The 20,749-nt window shown below is 39.9% G+C and overlaps 1 protein-coding gene across 2 annotated transcripts in view; it reads left to right on the top strand.

The window, feature by feature from the left end:
- The window catches only part of SPHKAP (SPHK1 interactor, AKAP domain containing), a 168,352-nt gene that overhangs the window by 134,844 nt on the left and 12,759 nt on the right, over positions 1-20,749 (top strand). For both annotated transcript variants that reach the window (XM_087864117.1, XM_045775316.2), the window contains exons 7-8: positions 852-4,623; positions 19,174-19,359. In XM_087864117.1, coding sequence (XP_087720243.1) covers positions 852-4,623; positions 19,174-19,359 — 3,958 coding nt within the window. The remainder of the gene's footprint in view (positions 1-851; positions 4,624-19,173; positions 19,360-20,749) is intronic.

Here is a 20,749-nt window from a genome sequence, read left to right as displayed (position 1 = left end):
TGTATTTATGACATTTACCTGTTATTATGGTAAGGACAGAAGGAAATAACCCAGGAGAGTACCTCGCACTTAGCATTTATTCAGTTTTGATTGACTGATTCAAAGAGCTCGGTGAACGATGTGTTCCTCTTCCCCACTCTTAGCCACAGAGGAAGGGATACTGCAGATGCTGTTGTCAGTCCCTGGGACAAGTCCTACCCAAACTTCAGAGCAAAGTTTTGCAACAAAGCTTACTATGGAGGTTGCTGTAAACATTCTTCCTCCTCCTTCCATATGCACTGGGAAGCTCCAAGATGCAACTGTCTGTGTTACTTTTCCCATGAGCCATGGAGAGAGATGAGCAGGGGTGCCTGGGTGGCTCAGTTGGCTAAGCATCTGCCTTCAGCTCAGGTCATGATCTCAGGGTCCTGAAATCAAGCCCCTGCATCGGGCTCCCTGCTCAGCGGGGAATCTGCTTCTCCCTCTTCCCCTCTCCCACCCCCTCGTGCTCTCTCTCACTCTGCGCTCTCTCTCTCTCTCCCAAATAAATAAATAAAAATCTTTAAAGAAAAAAAAAAAAAGAAGAAAGAAAGAAAGGCGATCAGCACTCAGCGCCCCCCCATGCCATCTTCTCCCACTCTAGTGCTGACATTTATATCCCACATTGAAAACCGTTTTGTTGAGTCGGGTTCTAAAACAAAACTGAAAAACTTTTTCAGATTCATTTGTCTTGAAGGAACATTCTAAGTGCTGTTTTAGGGGGGAAAAAACCCTGATGCTATAAGGCAATTTTTAAAAAGTAATTGTTATTTTAGACTCATGAGATCCTATTACCCAAAAAGTAAAGTGAGCCCTCATTTTGTCTTCTCTAGGTTATGAAAATATAAATGTCTCAGCTCATGGTTTGGAAAGCAAAAAACCAAAGGAAACCACTCAGGAGGAATGGAATCACAACAAGGAAAAGTTGTTTTATGCTTTGGAGGACAAATATATTGGCAAATACCATCCGACAATGAAAGCAGAAGGATCTCTGGAAAAAGTAGCAGGAGACACCACTTCGCAGAGCCTCGGTGCATCGGCCGAGCCGTCAGAATGGAAAGGAGAAGCTGGGCAGAATGAGAGGCCAGCCACAAATTATTATTATTCAGAAAATGTTAAAGGTCACGTGGAAAAATCGCAGGCACCATATATTCCAGGAGACGCTTACTTCTCCAGGATGGTTAAGAACGGTGGGGCTCCTATATATGGTGCCCTCGCAGAGCATGACAACAGCTTAGACCCAGGGGACCGTGAAGATGTCACAAACTCCCTTCCTCCCAAACAAGACGGAGAAGCCACAACTGGCGAGTATGCTACAAATTTGGCAGAATCCGTGTTGCAAGACGCCTTTATTCGGTTGTCCCAGTCTCAGTCTACACCACCCCAGGAATCAGCAGTCAGTGTCTCCGTCGGAAATGCTCTGCCACCCAGTGGCTGTTCCGCAAAAGGTATGGTGGTCCCTCGGTCGTGGAATGAGCTCCCCAAAATCGTCATCGTCCAGAGTCCAGATGGCAGTGATGCCGCCCCTGAGGCGGGCATCGCCTCGTGGTCTGAGGTGGAGGTCTCCATTGAAACCGCAGGTGTCCTTTCTGGAGAGAACTCCAGCAGACACCCTCAGAGTGCTCTAGAAGTCGCATTGGCTTGTGCGGCCACTGTGATTGGAACCATTTCCAGTCCTCAGGCCACAGAAAGGCTCAAAATGGAGCAAGAATCTTTGGTTTCAACCCATCCAATGGGAGGCAATGAATCGCTGCAAACTCAAATATCCCAAGTACTCAAGGAGCCCTCCATCAGTGAATACTCTTTTCCATCTGCTCTGTGTGGCATGACGCAGGTGGCGAGTGCCATTGCTGTGTGTGGCTTGGGTGAAACAGGAGAGGCGAAGGCTCCGAGTGACCTCTCGTGTGCAGCTGAGGCCTGTGCAGCGGTCCCCCCACCTTGCAGTCTGGCCACAGCGGGGAGCATGGAGCTGGGAAATGAGGCGATTGCTCGGGCTTTGCTCAAGGAGGCTGCTGTGGTTTTAACAAGGCCCGATCCCTGCAGCAGCGTTGGAGACCTCATGGAATCAATGAGCAAGAGAATCATAGAAACTGCTTCAAAGCCTCAGACCTTGTGTGCAGAAAATGTCCACAGGGATGACCTGGCACAGACCCTGTCCAACGTTATCCTGAAGCATTCCATTGAGGAAGCTCACCAGAAAAACAAAATAATTGATGCCAATGATAGCAGGCATTCACCTGAAACTCGTGACACCCTGATGGAAAGTGCAAATCAACTGCTCTTCCGTGTGATATGCTTCACATTCAAGAAGATGAGTCATTTTGTACAGCCTGGCGAAAGCCCCACTGCCCTCGCTAATGAGACCATCAGCTGGACAGAAGCGGAATTAGGCTGCCGGCCACCTGATCAGGCTGCTAGTCTAGCATGGACCAAAGCCATTGACTATTCCAGCAACTATCCACTTAGCAGTCCGCGTAGCACTAGTCTTATTATCAATGAAGTGATTGATAATGTTTATCTGAAGCAAGATAGTAAGGGCCCAGCGAAGCCAGGCCTCTTCCAGAACCCTATGCTGCCATCTGAATTGCCCTGTAGTCCCAGACTGCCTGAGGCTTCAACTGCTAAAACACCCCCCGGAGAAATACATCGAAAAGGAACAGCGGGAGAAGATCCGAACAACCCTCATCAGATGCGCTGGCACAATGAGAATGCGTACAGAGCCCCCTCGGAGGGAGAAAGGACACTGGCAGTGGGCAAGGGCCGCAGAGGTTCCCAGGAGGCAGAGGACAGCGCCATTGCAAACGCCCAAGAGAAGTATCATCGTGCCTCCCTTGTAGGCAATGAAGTTCAAGTGAACCTGTCTTTGTTAGGGAATGACTTGCTGCTTCCTGCTCAATCCGTGCCACAGGCAAAACACGCTGATATATACTGCATTACAGACTTTGCGGAAGAATTAGCAGAGATGATTGTCTCCATGGCAACTGAAATCGCAGCAATTTGCCTTGACAACTCAAAAGGAAAACAACCCTGGTTTTGTGCATGGAAGAGAGGGAATGAGTTTCTGGTTACCCCCAACGTATCCTGCCGGTCCTTGAAGAGGAGGAAGGAAAGCCAGGGCAGTGGGGCCACGGTGAGGAAACACAAGCCCCCAAGGCTCAGCGAGATCAAGAGGAAAACTGATGAGCACCCAGAGCTTAAAGAGAAGCTGATGAACAGGGTTGTGGACGAGTCGATGAACCTTGAGGACGTCCCAGATTCTGTCAATGTTTTTGCAAACGAAGTGGCAGCCAAGATCATGAACCTAACAGAGTTCTCCATGGTGGACGGCGTCTGGCAAGCCCAGAGCCATCCCCGGAACCGGTTGCTCAGCGGAGACAGGTGGAACCGGCTGAAGGCCTCCAGCTGTGAAAGCATCCCAGAGGAGGACTCCAACGCCCAGGCCTATGTAAATAGCCTGGGTTTAATGAGCACCCTAAGTCAGCCAGTTAGCAGGGCCAGCTCTGTCTCCAAGCAGTCCAGCTGTGAAAGCATCACTGAGGAGTTTTCCAGGTTCATGGTGAACCAGATGGAAAATGAAGGAAGAGGGTTTGAGTTACTGCTGGATTACTACGCGGGCAAGAATGCCAGCAGCATCCTGAACTCAGCCATGCAGCAGGCGTGCCATAAAAATGACCACCTCAGTGTGAGGCCAAGCTGTCCCTCAAAGCAGTCCAGCACCGAGAGCATAACCGAGGAGTTTTATAGGTACATGCTGAGGGACATTGAGAGAGAAAGCAGAGACAGCGCCTCCTCTAGCCGAAGCAGCCAGGATTGGACAGTCGGCCTACTGTCACCCTCTCCGCGATCCCCATTGTGTTACAGGCAGTCGTCCATGCCAGATAGCAGATCCCTGGGTGCCAGGCTGACGGTGAATGTACCCATCAAAGCCAACTCTTTAGATGGCTTCGCTCCAAACAGCCAGCAAGATTTCCTAAGTGTACACCCAGGCAGTAGCGCTCCCTCCTCGGGTCTCTGCAAATCTGACTCTTGCTTGTATCGGAGAGGCGGGACTGACCAGATCACCAGCATGCTAATTCATGAGACGTGGGCAAACTCAATCAAGGCCCTCATGCGGAAGAACAAAATTATAGTGGATGATGCCGGGGCAGCTGAGGCCGAGCCTGTTCCTGGTGGCTCTCCCCTGCAAGTGGAGAAATGTGCAAACAGACCAGCTTCAAGCAGAGTGCAAAGGGGGCCAACTCGTCTCGTTCAAGAGTCTGTTGATAACCCAAGGAAACACTCCATTACCGAAAGCAAACATTCCCCTGTGTCATCTCAGAGCAAAGCTGCTCCTCTTACAAACCACAACAGTTTAGATTCTAGAAGGGAAACGTCTTCATGCCATGGGGCTGTGCCTATCAACTACACCAGGCGGTCACTTTGCTCAAGGGAAGTGCCCTTAATTCAGATTGAAACAGATCAGAGAGAAGAGTGTGTCGGAGAACCTGAACACTCCCCGTCTAGAAGCAGCCCCCTACAGGAAGCAGAGGAGCATTTGAAAGATGAAAATGTCTCAGATGTGATAAGGGATGGAGACGCTGCCGTGAGTGCCTGCCAAAACCCTAGGTGAGTGAATGACCCCTTAGACTAGACAGGGTGCGTGGGACTGGAGTTTGTATCTTAATTAGTATTTATTCTAAATCCTAGGGACTTTATTGATGCAAGAACTGAAATCCTGAGACAATAAATGACCTCCCTGGGTTAATATGCACTTATAATAGAAAGTTGGAAGTAATTATTTTAAACTTCTAAAACAAATTGAGTTCATCTATATAATGGAGGAAATAAAGTTTCATTTTCCCCATGAAAATTAATACCCCATACGATGTTACCTTTTAAAATTCAGTCATGAAAATTTTCAAGCAAAAAGGAAAATTATGTCAACTTATCCATTTAAAAAAAGTTAAATTTAAATAAATTTTAATATTGGAATCTGACATCAGATATTTTTTTTAAAGATTTTATTTATTTATTCGACAGAGTTAGAGACAGCCAGCGAGAGAGGGAACACAAGCAAGGGGAGTGGGAGAGGAAGAAGCAGGCTCATAGTGGAGGAGCCTGATGTGGGGCTCGATCCCATAACGCCAGGATCACGCCATGAGCCGAAGGCAGACGCTTAACCGCTGTGCCACCCAGGCGCCCCTGACATCAGATATTTTAGTATCACTTTTCTCTATCATCTCTCTTTTCAAATGTTATTTGCAAGGACACTATGTTCCAAAATCCTGGACCTTTAGATGCATAGGATAATCATGGCAGTGTTGCCAAGCAATATTAGAGTATTACTATTTCAATAGTTCCTTTCCAGAAAATTGTAATGTAAGTGAAAATGCATTTTGAATTTGAGACAAAGGAATTATTTCTGTCTAAGTGCTTAAGGAAGAGTCAATCCTTTTATAAGTCCCCTTTTCTGTAGAAAATTCATAATATTCTTGACTATGGGACCATTGTATCATTTAAAAATTTATTATTCAAGTTTAGTTGACATACTACATTATTTTAGTTTCACGTGCACAATACAGTGATTCAACCGTTCTACTATACATTACTCAGTGCTCACAAATGTAGTCCCCGTCTGTCACCAGACAATGTTACGATAGTACTACTGGCTGTAGTCCCTAGGCTGTACTTTTCATCTCCATGACTTATTTATTTTATACACTTTTATCTCTAGTGAGATAAGATAGAAAAAGAAACTCGAAATTAAGCTACAAGCCTTGGAAAACATAAGCTGAAGAAACAGCCTATGTAGTCTTTTCAGAGACATACGCCTATTGTACAAAGAGCCTGTTAGTTTTAAATGTTTAGGTGAAATAAACAAGTTCAACACAGTCTTCATCAAATTTCAGCTGCTCTAGAAAATCCCTAATCCCTCCCCACCTCTACTAGGGAGGAAGAAGTGTGCTCCTTATCTCTATAGGGCGTCATTACAAGGAGTGGGGGGGAAGGGGGGTCCAGGTGAACTGAGAATTTTCTTCTTAGCACTTACTGCTGGGAACTTTCCAATTGAATTGAATCCTGAAGAATTCAAGGGGAAGAAGAACATGAAAACTTACAAACAAAAGAACATAAAGTTAAACAAAATGAAATATAGGCCAAGCTGACCAAAACAAGTTCATATATATCAGTAATTCTCCAGCTCTAGACAATAATTATCAAAGTCTTATAGGAGTACCATGCCTCACTGTAGTCACCACCTCCAGGGAGTATGGAGAAACAAATTTTTAAAAGTGATCAAACAGTCGAAGAAACCAAATAACCGAACGTGAGATACATGCAAATGGAAAAGTCTTATTTTAGATTCCAGGTGCCTGACTTAGAATCTTCTTCAACGTTATCATAAACCAGCCAAGATTTTTAGCCAAACAAAGTTACCTAGTTAGGGAGCATTTATGAACTAGTAGTTTAACAAGATTTGTGGCTGTAGGCTTAAGTGAAATACTGATTGCCACTGAAGTGAAATCATATTCATTATACAATTTTGAGGGAAATGTCACTAATATGATGCTTAAAATAGGTACAACCTGGAGACTTCCAAAAAATTGGGGTACTATGCATGAATACATAAAGCCTCCCACTGATTTAGATTTATATTCCATAAAGGACCCAAGCACGCATTCTCTCAACTCATAATATGGACTTCTGATTTGGTTTTCCAACGACCAAAGAAAAAAGAATATAGAATCATCAGTCTTAGAAATTCAAGAGCTGAATCTGCTTCCAAAACATCAGGACATTTAATATATTTTTCTTTGTGAAGCAATATGAAGAATTATTCTAGAACTCCACTAACTAACCTTGACCAAGTTCCCTAATCTCTCTGTCAGTTTACTCACCTGTGGGGATAAAGCTCTTAACTCAGGGCCTGGTCCATTAGAAGTACTCAGTAAATGTTTACTTTATGGTGGTGGTGGTTGTTGTTGTTGTTCAGGGTTAAGGTATATGATTGCCTTTATTTCAAGAGACATTTTTTTTCCCAAGAGAAACCTGTTATAAACAGTATAAACAGTGTGAAAATTCTGTTAAAACAGAATTATTAAGATTGACAAGGGAGAATTTAGTTATATTTAGATCACATTTTCTAAGCTCAGGGTTGTTAATAGGGGATTTGATATGTCAAAATACAGAACTCGGTTCTCTGTGAAATAGTTCCTGCCACCTTACACACAGAGGGAAGACGGTGACACAGACACTCCTGATTCTGTTTGGCCATAGGGAAATGTTATGTCCTGAAAATATTTTTAGGCTACTCTTTGAAGGATACTTTCATAATTCTGCTAAAAACTTCATAAAAGCCTAACATACTGAAATAAAAATTACTTTCTTACTTTTTTCATTTGAAAAAAGAGTAACAATTTCAGAATTCATTATGGAAGCCATGCCCAAATGGAAACAACTGTTGTATTTGAAGCTGCCACATTTGTCCAGATACCTGAGTAATCCCTCAATTATAAAGAAGGTAAATGATTTAGGATAGTCCAATTCTTGATTTCTGGGAAAATAGTACCTTATTGATGAACAGTAATGTGTTCTTCACTCAGCTGCCCTCTCTGAGATTATCAAAGAGCAATTATATAACTTTTTGATAATTTGAGAGCACAAGGTATAAACACCAAGCTGAGAATTCTGAGCATTCACATGTTGCCCTGGTTGGCATAATCTGGTTTTTTAGAAGTATATTTTAAACAATTATTCATCCAATAAATATTTGCATGTCCATTCTATGATGCACACTGTCCTTGGGGCTAAACACACAATAGAAAATAGAGTTTAGAACCTGTTGTCATAGTTCCTACATACCCAGTGGGAGAGAAGACAATACGCATGGAAAGACCAATTGGGAAAAGATAATTACAGTGTGTTAGGAGAGGAAAATAAAAAGAATAATGTGATGGAGAACAACTGGTTGGGGAATGTGGTTACTTAAGACAGAATGTGGGCATTTGGATGAGACCTAGGGGAACAGAGGGTGCCAACCATGTAAAGAATTGAAGTGGAAGGTGTACATTTGTGTTTCAAGCAGTACTGGTGTTCTAACTAGCCTTAAAAATCCTCCCACCACACACCACCTAGAAATCCCACATTAATTAAATATTGTAAATATCCTTTTGAATACAGGGCTGACCTTAATGATGATGAAAATCTCAGAAGATAATGAAAGGATATAGAAACAAAAGTAGGATACAAAAGTAGTAATTCTGTGTCTGCTCTTGAGGTTTGCCAGTCTCCCTAACCTACAAGTTCATTTTCTAAAAGCTAGTGAAAACTGGGAAATAAGACTGTGGGTCCATGAATGGTGAAGACTTAGAAATGACACCAACCTTCATATCCTGAAGGGTTACATCCTCAGAAAAAGTACAATCTTAGTAAAAAGTTCACTCACCAGAAAGGGAGTTGATAAGAAGATGTATTTTTTGGGGTTAGGGCCCTAGGTAGAAGGGGGAAAATCCTCTAAGAATTTATAACCACAGCTTCCCTAATGCATATGTGAGGTTCTAACTTACACCATCTATGTGGTCCAGAAAACCCCAAATTGGTAAATTAACTTAATGCAATCTCAGGTTAACAGCACTGTGAGACCTTGGCAGAGACAACAGTGAATCTCTGGGTACTTAAGCCCAAGTCTCAAAAGATATCAATAGATAATTCCCATCAAATAAGGGCTCAGAAACTCAAATCGAAGATACACAAGGAATCAGAGCACTGTGAGCAAGACTCAGTACAAACACAAAATAGTAGGATTAGCCCTCATAAGGATTTCAGATATAGGAATTATTAGATACAGAATATACAATAAATATATCTTAAATATTTTTAAAAATAAGGTATATAAACCAGGAGCAAGGAATAAGCTATAATTAAAATAGAATAAGGTAGACTTAAAAATTAGTTAAATACTACAAGAGATGACAAATATAATCACTGAAATTAAAACCTCTATTATAAAAAGTAATTACTAAAAAATAAAACCATTGAAATAAAAGCTTTAATGCGTGCTTGCAATAAATGTGAAAGGACTTTGGTTTCCACTCTTATGGAATAACTGAAGCTAAATTTACCCTGCTTCTGTAAACAACTAGAAAAATGGGCAAAATATATGAAACAATTGTTGTCAGAAATTGTACAACAAGCAGCACTTTGAAAGAGGGAAACAAACATGGTGACCCCAATAATTGCCCCAAATCTCTGCCTAGATTATCTTTTCAGGCAACAATGCAAAGTGAACAAACTTAAGCAGAGCTCGAAAGTCACTCAGTTAAGGAGTCAGAGATTAGAGGGTGCTACACAGAGAAAGAACTCTTGAAGTCTACAGAGAGATCCCCTTGAACCTGTTGCTGAACACTAAACCAAGCATGTATAAGTGAAACCCCATGAAGCCAAATAGCTGTAAGCTGAAGAATTCCACAAGTTCATATGGAACTTGGAGAAGTTTATTTCCAACCAGCATAGGAGAGAATCCATGTAAAATACATGCAGTATTTAGCAGAGACCCTAAAATATCACACTAGAGAATTAAGGCTAAATTACCCCTAAAAAATAAAAGCTAATCTAAACTTGTTCTGAAAAAAAAAAAACAACTTGAAAATAGACATTGAAAAGATCAAACTGAACTGAAACTAATTTAACGTAGAATGAGTCTAACACACTTTAAAGAAATACAGCAAAATCCAGCATAAATTTATAGCATAAGATCCAATAAAATAATGTTTCACATACACTACAAGAGATGTTGAACTCCAGGAAAAAAACAGAGTTGCTGGAGGAGAGGTGGTTTGGGGGAGGTGGTAATTGGATGATGGGCACTATGGAGAGCACTTGATATAATGAGCACTGGGTGTTATATGCAACTGATGAATCAATAAATTCTACTTCTGAAACTAATAAAAAATGTAAAAAATGCAAGTAAAAAAACAAAGAAGCAGAAAAATGTCACCCATAACCAATACGATACTCAGTCAATATAAATATATTCAGGAAGTAGAAAGATGATGAAATTAGTAGACAAGGACTTTAAATAGCTATTACAAACATGCTCCAATATTTGAAGGTACACATGAATATACAATTTGGTGAAAATTATAAACTCATAAATTGAGAAGTAAAATGAATCCTTAGCAAGATAAACAAAAAGAAAACCACATCAAGGCACATCATAATCAAATGATTATAAACCGAAGACAAAGAAATAGTCCTAAAAGCAGCTCAGAGGAAAAAACAACTTACGTATGAGGAACATAAATAAAAATTTCAGGTTTCTTATCAGAAAAAAATGAAAGCTAAAAATGATGAATGACATCTTTCCTGTGCAGAAGGAAAAAACTGCCAACTTAGTATTTTTCACTTAGCAAAAAATAAAGGCTATCCATGGATAAGACTCAATATTGTCAAGATGTCAGTTCTTCCTAACTTGATTTATAAATTCAGTGCAATCCCATTCAAAACCCCAGCTTGTTATTTTGTGGATATCAGTAAAGTGATTCCAAAATTTACACAGAGACAAAATATCCAGAATAGCCAAGACAATATTAAAGGAGAAGAACAAAGTCAGGCTGCCACTATCTGGCTTCAAGACTTAATATAAAGCTACAGTAATCAAGACAGTGTGGCATTGGCAAAAGAATGAACAAATGGATTGATGAAACAGAATAGAAATCCCAGAAATAGATCCACACAAATATAGTCAACTGATTTTTGGCAAAGAATCAAAGGCAATACAATGGAAAAAGGATAGTCTTTTCAAGAAATACTGGTGCAACAACTCGATATTCACATGCCAAAAAATGAGTCTAGAAACAACACTTACACTCTTCACAAAAATTGACTCAAAATGGATTCTATATCTAAATGTAAAATTTAATAAAACTATAAAACTCTTAAGAGATAACATACAAGAACATTTAGGTGACCTTGGGTTTGGTGATGACTTCTAAGATAGAATATCAAAGACATGATTCTTGAGAAAAATAATCAATAAACTGGACTTTGTTAAAGGTAAAAACTGTTGCTCTCTGAAAGACACTTGTCAAGAGGACCAGAAGATGAGCTGAGGAGTGGGATAAAATATTCCCAAACACATATCTGATAAAGGACTGTTATCTAAAATATATAAAGAACTCTTAAAACTCAATAGTAAGAAAACAACCTGACTTTGAAGTGGGCAAAAGACTTCAACAGACACCTCATCAAAGAAGATGTACAGAAGGCAAATAAGCATATGAAAAGATGCTCGATATCATATGTTATTAGGCAATTTCAGGTTAAAGCAACCAAGAGAAGCTGCTACACACCTATTAGAATGGCCAAAAAAAAAAAAAAAAGAAAAAGGCAACACGAAATGATGAGAAAGATGTGGAACAACAAGAATTCATATTTATTGCTGGTAGGAATGCAAAGATGGTACAACCACTTTGAAAGACAGTTTGGCAGCTTCTTACAAAAATAAGCATGAGCTTACCACATAATCCAAAAGTCATTCCCCTTGGTATTTATTAAAATGAGTGGGAAATTTATTTCTACATAAAACACCTGCACACAGGATTTTATAGCAGCTTTACTCATAATTGACGAAACTTGGGAACAACCAAGGTTTTCTCTAGTAGGTTAATGGATGAATGAACTCTGGTACATCCAGGCAGTAGAATGTTATTCAGCACTAAAAATAAATGAGCTATTAAGCCATGAAAAATAAAAAAACATGGAGGAAACTTAAATGCATATTATTAAGTGAAAGAAGCCAATCCAAAAGGTTACATACTAAATGATTCCAACTATATGACATTCTCAGAAAAGGCAGCAAAAAGATCAGTGGTTTCCAGAGGTTAGGAGGGAAGGAAGGATGACAAGGTGGAGCCCAGAAGGTTTTTAGAACAATAAAACCATTCTGTGTGATACTATAATGGTGGATACGTGTCATTATAAATATGCACATAAAATGCACAGCACCAAAGTGAACCCTAATGTAAGCTATGGATTTAGGGTGATAATGGTGTGTCAGCATAGGCTTATTGATTGTAACAAATATATCACTCTGGTGCGAGATGTTAATAGTGGAGGCTGTGCATGTGTGGGCCAGCGGCACATGGGAACTCTCTGTTCTCCACTCTGTTATAGAACCTAAAGTCATTCTAAAAAGATAAAGCCTATTGAAAAATTTTTAAATAAGGGCAGAATAGTAGCTTTGTACACAAGCAAAATCTTCAAGAATATGCCACTAGGACATCTACACAAAAGGAAGTGCTAATGGAAGTTATTAGGCTGAAGAAAAACAATACTGATAGAGACTTAGACTACACAAGGGAACCAAGAATTCCACAAATACTAAGTATGTGAGTAAATACAAAACACTTTTTCTACTTTTAAAATTTCTTTAAAAGACAATTATTTAAAACAAAAAAATGTTTTATGATATGTAAAACTAAAATATATGTTGGTTATGATACAAAGGATGGGAGAGAGAAATGGAAGTATACTGTTGTAAAAATCTTCCATCCTATGTGACTTTGTATAATATAATCTGAAGGTAGACTGTGAAAAATTGGATGCATACTGTATACCCTGGAATAACCACTAAAAATATAAAACAGAGAGTTATGCTAATAAACTAATAGTGAAGATAAAGTGGAATGCTAAAAATATTTCAATTAATCTGAGAAATGCAGGAAAAGAGGAGAACAGAAACAAAGGACAGATGAGACTAATAGTAAATAATTAGGTGATATATTTAAACACAATCCTGATAACTGCACTAATTCTTAATGGTCTAAACACTGTAGTTGAAAGACAGAGATTGTCAGGCTGAATATAAAAGCAAACACCTACTATAACACTCTATAAGAAATGTGCTTTAAATATAAAGACATAGGTAAAAAGTAAAAGAAGGAAAAATAAATATCAAATATGAAATAAGATGTGATAAAAAGAAATATGGAGTAGCTATATTAATATCAGATTTAGTAGACTTCAGAACATGGAATTTTATCAGGGATAAAGAGGGATATTTTATAATGATAGAGGGCCTGACCCATTAAGAAAACAGTAATTGTAAACATGTAATCACCTAAATAACAAAAATTCAAATGACATGAAACAAAATCTGATAGAGCTGGAGCTGGAAGGCTGGAAGGCAAATTAGACAAGTCCACAATCAGAGTTGGAAATTTTGCACCCTTCTATCAGTAACTGGTAGAATAGCAGACAGAAAGTGGATAAAGATATTTAAGACTTGAACAAGGTTTTCAATCAAGTTGACCTAATTAACATTTAAACACTCCACCAACAGTAGCAATACATACATTTTTTTCAAGTGTACTTGAAACATTAACCAGGGTAAGCCATAAAGCCACAAAATCAGTCTTAATAAATTGAAAATACAACCTAGAATATTATGGAGCGTGTTCTCTGATCACAGTGAAATTTTTAAAAAATCAAAAAATCAAGGAAGTCTCCCCAAATATTTGGAAATTAACAACACACTTTCAAAGTATCCATTGGTCAGAGGACAAATCACAACGGAAATTAGAGTAAACTTTAAAGTGAATGAAAATGGGGAAGCCAGCATGGCTCAGTCTGTTAAGTGTCTGCCTTTGGCTCAGGTCATGATCCCAGGGTCCTGGAATGGGGTCCCACATTTGGCTCCCTATTCTGCAGGGAGCCTGCTTCTCCCTCTTTCTCCCCCTGCTCATGCCCTCTCTGGCTCACTCTCTCAAATAAATAAATAAAATATCAAAAAAGTTAAGTGAATGAACATGAAAACACAATATATCAAAATTTGCAAGGGTTGCTTTTTTAAAAGAAAAATTGTCTAACATCAATAATCTGAACTTTCAACGTAAGAAACTAAAAAGATGATCAAATTAAATCCAAGGTAATATAAGGAAGGAAATAATAAAAGTAAGAGCAAAGATCAATAATTAAAGGAAATAGACAAGAATAGAGAAAATCAATGAAACTAAAAGGGTTTTCTTTTGTTAGTTTAAAGACTGATGAATAAAGACATGTTCATGCGTTTAAAGTTAAAATAAAATATTTAAAATGCATATGTTTAACAAAAACAAATTCAAAATGGATGAAAGACCTAAATGTGAGACAGAAACCGTCAAAATCCTAGAGGAGAACACAGGCAGAAACCTCTTTGACCTCAACAGTAGCAACTTCCTACTAGACATGTCTCCGGAGGCAAAGGAAACAAAAGCAAAAACGAACTATTGGGACTTCATGAAAGACCTGCTCAGTGAAGGAAACAATCAACAAAGCTAAATGGCAGCATATGAAATGGGAGGAGATATTTGCAAACACCATACCTGATAAAGGATTAGTATCCAAAATCTATAAAGAACTTAACAAACTCAACAATCCAAGAAGCAAATAATCCAGTTAAGAAATGGGCAGAAGACATAAATAGACACTTTTCCAAAGAAGATATCCAGGTGGCTAACACACATGAAAAGATGCTCAACATCACTCATCATCAGGGAAACACAAGTCAAAACCATGATGAGATACCACCTCACACCTGTCAGAATGGCTAAAATGAGCAAAACAAGAAACAACAGGTGTTGGTGAGGATGCAGAGAAAGGGGAATCCTCTTGCATTGTTGGTGGGAATGCAAACTGGTGCAGCCACTCTGAAGAATGCATGGAGTTTCCGCAAAAGGTTAAAAATAGAACTAGCCTACAATCCAGCAATTGCACCACTAGGTATTTACCCAAATGATAAAAAAATACAGATTCAAAGGGTACATGCACCCTGACATTTATAGCAGTATTATCAACAATAACCAAGCTATGGAGAGAGTCCAAATGTCCATCAACTGATGGAATGGATAAAGATGTGGTGTATATATACATACAATGGAATATTACTCAGCCATCAGAAAGAATAAAATCTTGCCATTTGCAGTGATATGGATGGAACTAGGTGGTATTATGCTAAGTGAAATAAGTCAGAGAAAGACAAATACCATATTATTTCACTCATATGTGGAATTTAAGAAACAAAACAGGTAAATATATGGGAAGGGGGAGGAAAGAAGAGAGGGAAACAAGCCATAAGAGACTCTTAAAGACAGAGAACAAAGTGAGGGCTGATGGAGGGAAGTGGGCAGGGATGGGCTAGATCCATAACGGGTATTAAAGAGGGCACTTGTTGTGATGAGCACTGGGCGTTGTATGTAAGTGATGAATCACGGAATTCTACTCCAGAAACCAATACTGCAGTGTATGTTAACTAAAATTTAAATTTAAAAAATGTGTATGCTTCTTAGGATTTCCCCCTTCAATGAACTTTATAACTAAACTGGATGACCCATTGGAAAGAGGGCTTTTACTGTAGTTCTATATTTATTTTTGTTGTTACCTTCTACCGATGGCAAGTGATTTCTATTTTCCATTTACAGTGATGACTCAAAATTCCTTTTTAAAATAAACATTTAGATCACCTAAACTCATTTTTACAATTGTTATTATTAACATAATACAGGGGAATGCTGGTATGGCAAAAATCATCACAGTGGCTTGCTAGTAAATTAAGTTGGGGGAACATCAGGCTAGATGATTTCTGAGGTCCCTGCTTACTCAGAAATTCTACAATTGATTTGAATATCATGCTAGAACAGTCCTCTGAAGCTCTGCATGTGAACTATGAAAACAGAAAAGGAAAAAGGCCATCTCTATACATCTACATAACACGTCTGTGCATTATTCATAAATAAATGAGCAGAGTTATACGTTTATCTCAAGAGAAAATGAAAACCAGTGTTTTAGATAATCATTATTCATTTTGAATTCCCAGTTCTGTGACAAAGAATATCAGATTTACTGTAAATAGAGCATGAAATTAGATAAAATAAAATATGCTGACAGACTCATTTTTAACCTGAATATTCAATGTCAATCACTGAGATTTAGCTTCTGCTTTAGTGAGAAATATCCTGGAATGAGTTTTTCTAGTAATGTAAGGTCCTAATTTGGTAAAGAATTCATCCAGGAAATTTCTTTTTACCTAACCAAACAGATGGTTTTAGAAGCCTCTCCTTTGTGCTCAGTACTTGGCTTATCTACTCCTTTTTTGGGAGTACGTGTATTATTTCCATTTGTCTTCAATAACTTTTCTTTCATTTGAATTTAACTAAATTCACCCAATGTCTTTTTGGTTGCAGCCATTCTGTCACTTACTCCCTGCTCAATTTGGAAAAATCTCAACATTTGAGAAAGGAAAGTCAAGCTTATAAAGACCCTTTCTTTCATCAAGTGTTAGTAGCACAGCATGCTAGAGAAAGCCCCACTTAATACTGTACCTATCCAGAATGCTTGGGAAGGGGTCCTAGAGGCAAGGATCCAAAGCTTTTGTGAAATTTTCTAGGTAGCCAATTCACATATCAAAAAGGAAATTTTTCATCAAACCCCAAAATTTATACATTTGAAACTCTACTCTCTGTATTAGAACTCATTTAAAAACTTTTCAAGTATGACCATTTTTGGAGAAAGGATAATGGTACTAATCCTAAGATTGAAGAGAATTACAAAGACTTCTCTGCAGCCAATATACTATTTTGAACGAAGGAGACTAAGTATGTTGGTTTGCATCCCCCGGGAACAGAACTTAAGAGGGAGAGTTTCAGGCCGATAATCTAGTAGGGCGTGCTCTCCAGAGATATGTGTACATTCATCTATAAGGAGGCAGGAAAAGCAAGATTGTATGGAGAGAGGGTGGCCCCAAATATGTTTGCACCTGAGGCTTCAGCACATCCTACAGGAATCCCTGAAGAGGGAATGGTCTGTCAGTTTTGATGCCAAGTGAGACAAGAACTGGCCTTTGGTGTCTTTGTATCAGCTGGTTGTTGGGATGCTCACTGAGAGAGGGTACAACCTTGGCCAGGCAATTCTCTGCCTGCTGGTAATTCCCAGTGTGCCCTGGCCACAGACAATACTCTCTGCAGTCAGGATGCAATGGCCCAGAAAAGCATTCTAGTATCCACTACACCAGATTATTGCATTTTTTTGTTGTCACCTGAGAGATACACTCATGCTTTTTGTTTGCAGTTATGAATGTCCTTCTCTACTATACTATTAATTTTTGATATCTGTTGGCAGTGTCAGGAGAAAGGTTGCATGAATATGTTCATATTTCTGTACATTTGGCTTTCTAAACAAAGAGTATTGGCACCTGGATGGAAGGATGATTGAATACTAACCCTAAAGATAGAAACTTTTAGAAAGATAACGAGATTTACATTTCTGGAGCTATTTGTTTACCATCCAGGGTGGTGAAGTAGAGACCGTTTCCTCTTTTCTGTAGAGAACTTTTGGATCTGTTTGTAAGTGATCTCTCTCTTTCTCCCCCTCCCTTTCTCTCTCTCTCTTTTCCTCTCTCTCCCTCTCTCTCTCTGTCTCTCCTTTCTCTCTCTCCCTGGTGAAGAGGAGGGGCAAATGTATCAGCAGCAGCTCCTATGTGAGCTCCAAGCTTCATAACTTTGGGATTTCCCTTCTGTGTTGCAAACCTCACTATATGATTTCCCAGCATTTGTTTTGTTTTTACATTCCACACAAAGGTAAAATCGTATGGTGTTTGTCTTATTTCACTTAACATAATACCACCTCATTCCACCCATGTTGTCGCAAATGGCAAGACTGTGTTCTTTTTAATGACTAATATTCCATTGTATATATTTATTATATATTCTTTATCCATTTGTCTATTGATGGACATTTAGGTTGTCTCCATATCTTGGCTGCTGTAAATAGTGCTGCAATAAACATAGGCATGCATATGCCCTTTCAAATTAGTGTTTTTGGTTTGGGAAGATAAATTCCTAGAAATGGAATTTCTGGAGCATATGGTTGAAAGAGGAGAAATAGTTGGGGCTCAGCTGTGAGAAGGCCAATACAATATCGTCCAGCCAAGAGCAATGGAGCAATGCCCACAAGTTTCAAAACTTAAGGTCTAATGTCTGGTACCAACTCTTGTTACAACCTTGGACAAATCATTTAACCTCACTGGGCTTCTGTATCCTAATCTACAGGAAATCTATGAGATTCCTTCCAAATCTAAATTCAAACAATTTAGAAGGACGTAAATTAAGATAATTTCATGAGCCAGAGACAGAAAGGTCAATGGAAATAAAAAACACAGGAAGAGGATGGGAAGGCAATTAGAATTCATTTAAGATATGTTGATTTCAAAATGTTAACAAGACAGATTGAATATGTTCAGAAGACCAGCTGAAAAGAGAGCCCCAGAAGCAGGAAGAGGGGCTCTGGCTGGAGTTCAGATTTAGAAGGAATTTTCATAGGCAGGAGAGTAGATGAAACTGTTAGGGACAGACTGGAAAGGAGGGCAGTGAAGCCATCAGAGCCGGCGAAGGTGGCCCTGAGAGGTAACACAGGGAACAGGCTCTTGGCAAAGCGTGACCAGAGAGGCAGAAAGTCCTGGGAGGCCAGGGAGCAAAACGAAGGCTGCAAGGAGAAAAGCCTGTCAGATCAAGGGTTAAATGCTTTGGAGAGCAACTTGACCTAAAAAAGCACTCATCCAGATGGGCAGTGCTGATACAAATCAGAGGTTTCAGAGGGAGAGGATGGTGGAAAAGGGTGGCTACAAAGGCAAACTGTGCTCAGAGGCATTTGCAGGCAGTATGACTAGGGAAACCTCCGAAAGCGGGTGGGCGCTTTTCTCCCAGCCTGGTCCACATGACACTTGCATTAAAATTACCTGGAGTGTTGTTCAAAATGCAAATTTCTTGGTCTCCTTGCAGAACCAATGACTCATAATCTCTGGGGAGGATGCTCTGGGTCTCTTCATTAGAAACACTACTGCCCCACATTTATTCTTATGTCTGCAGCCCAGGGGGCTTCGGCGCGTTCTTGAAATGTATGGAGGGAGTCAGTAGAAAGACATAAAATGAAGAGATGAGGAAGCTGACAGACAGCAATCTTGAAAAGGCAAAATGGGACCTAGGGCACCAGGAGAGGGAATAGCCTGAAAGAAAAATTCCACCCATCTCCACGGATATCCTGCTCACTGTGGCAGAAACCCACGCTCAACAGAGCAGCCAGCAAGTTCCCCATGAAAAGTTCTGTCTTGTGTCTCCTCCCTTGGTAATGCTATCTTGCCATCTACAGTGACAGTCTCGATGCCAGAAATGTAGCAGGGGCTGAAGTCTCGGCAGAAGGCAGAGCCCCCGATGAGTTCCCCAACCTTTCCGGCAGCAGTGGGGAGAGCACGGACAGCTGGTCCCAGCTTGCCAATGAGGAGGACAATCTGGATGACACGAGCAGCTTTCTGCAGCTCAGCGAGCGATCCATGAGGTACCTGCTTGTTACTTGACTTCCCAGGGAAGCAGGTCTCAACACAGATTCTAAAAATACTTTCTAAATGGTTCTTTACAAAGGGTCCCTGGTAGAGCAAAAAAGAAAGCTCCTGCTAGGTCAGGGTGCCTGCCTGTCATGATTTGTGCTGAGAGCTTTCTTAATATCCAGCGTGACTTTAATTACCTTGGCCGAGGTTAAGAGTCAGCTGTATTCCTTTCTCTGTAAGCCCCAGCTAGTGCATTCAATAACGACTGGGAATTTTTAAATAAGAGCTGCTGTTACACCTGGTGTGTTTGATACTTTCTCTCTGGTTCATTTGTATTTCAGATGCAACCCAGGCTGGGTTTACATGAGGCAAGTGTTTCCACATTGTGTTGTGTTGTTTGGCCTAATTGTTTCTCCCCTTTCTCTTCCCTGCCCTGTGTGTTGTTGCTCTGAGAAAGCAAGAGAGGAGTTAATGAGAGATCAGATTTGGAAAGACCCAACCCCATCAGGAGACATAAACTAAACACCATCCCTCTGTGAGGTGGAAATGAAAAGAATCTCCACATTTCTGCCCCAAGTCTTATTTGATACCGGACAAAATCTGCAGACTTTCCAGAAAGGCCAGTGGGAAAACGGGATTCAGATGCATTTGGGTGTAATGGCTCGTTGACAGTCTTATTTCTGGCACTTTAGTCTGTTTAGACTTAGGAAAATTTCACAGTGTTAAACACTTTGTCTAAAATCTCCCCAGACTGGTGGGAAATATTACAATATGGAGATAAAAAACAAAGAGAATTTAAATCTCTAGACTTAGCAGAACTTTATGCGGTTAATTGCCTTCAGTGCAATGTTTGAGGCATCAGATTTCAATCAGTGAACATATTCAATGCCCCACATAAAACCCAAAGCAGGAATTTGAAATTGAAGGAGTCCAGTTTGTTACTCATGGTACTCCCCAGGGAAGACTGTGTCATTACATGACACACGACACTCACCCTTTAGAAACCTGACTTGGAAGAGATGTCCCTAGGAAAGAGTGAGAGTATGAGGAAACTCGATGGGTTCACTGAAATTGGATGCATTCCATTCTGCAAGTACAGACAGAGCCTAAAAATTGGCTCAAGTCTACTATGTTTCAGCAACTAAGTTTCAAGCTAGTAACTAGACCATATGTTGGTTGTGTAACCTAGGAAAATGATTCAACAGCCCTCCTTCTCCATGATACACAAGGTATCAGATGCTGCTTCTCAAAGATTTTATGATAAAGGAGCTAAAGAAACTTTGGCATTGCCCAACTTCATATCTGTAAATTCTGCAGTCCCACAGGAAAACAGTCAGCCAGGTGCATATTCTGTGGAATGTCCCTCAGAAAAGCCCCTTGAATGGCAAAAGGGGAACGTGT

Source organism: Ursus americanus, chromosome 1 (genome assembly GCF_024610735.1).
Source record: "Ursus americanus isolate L20-20 chromosome 1, mUrsAme1.1.p, whole genome shotgun sequence".
Taxonomy (NCBI): Eukaryota; Metazoa; Chordata; class Mammalia; order Carnivora; family Ursidae; genus Ursus; species Ursus americanus.
This window is presented reverse-complemented; position numbering and strand designations above follow the sequence as displayed.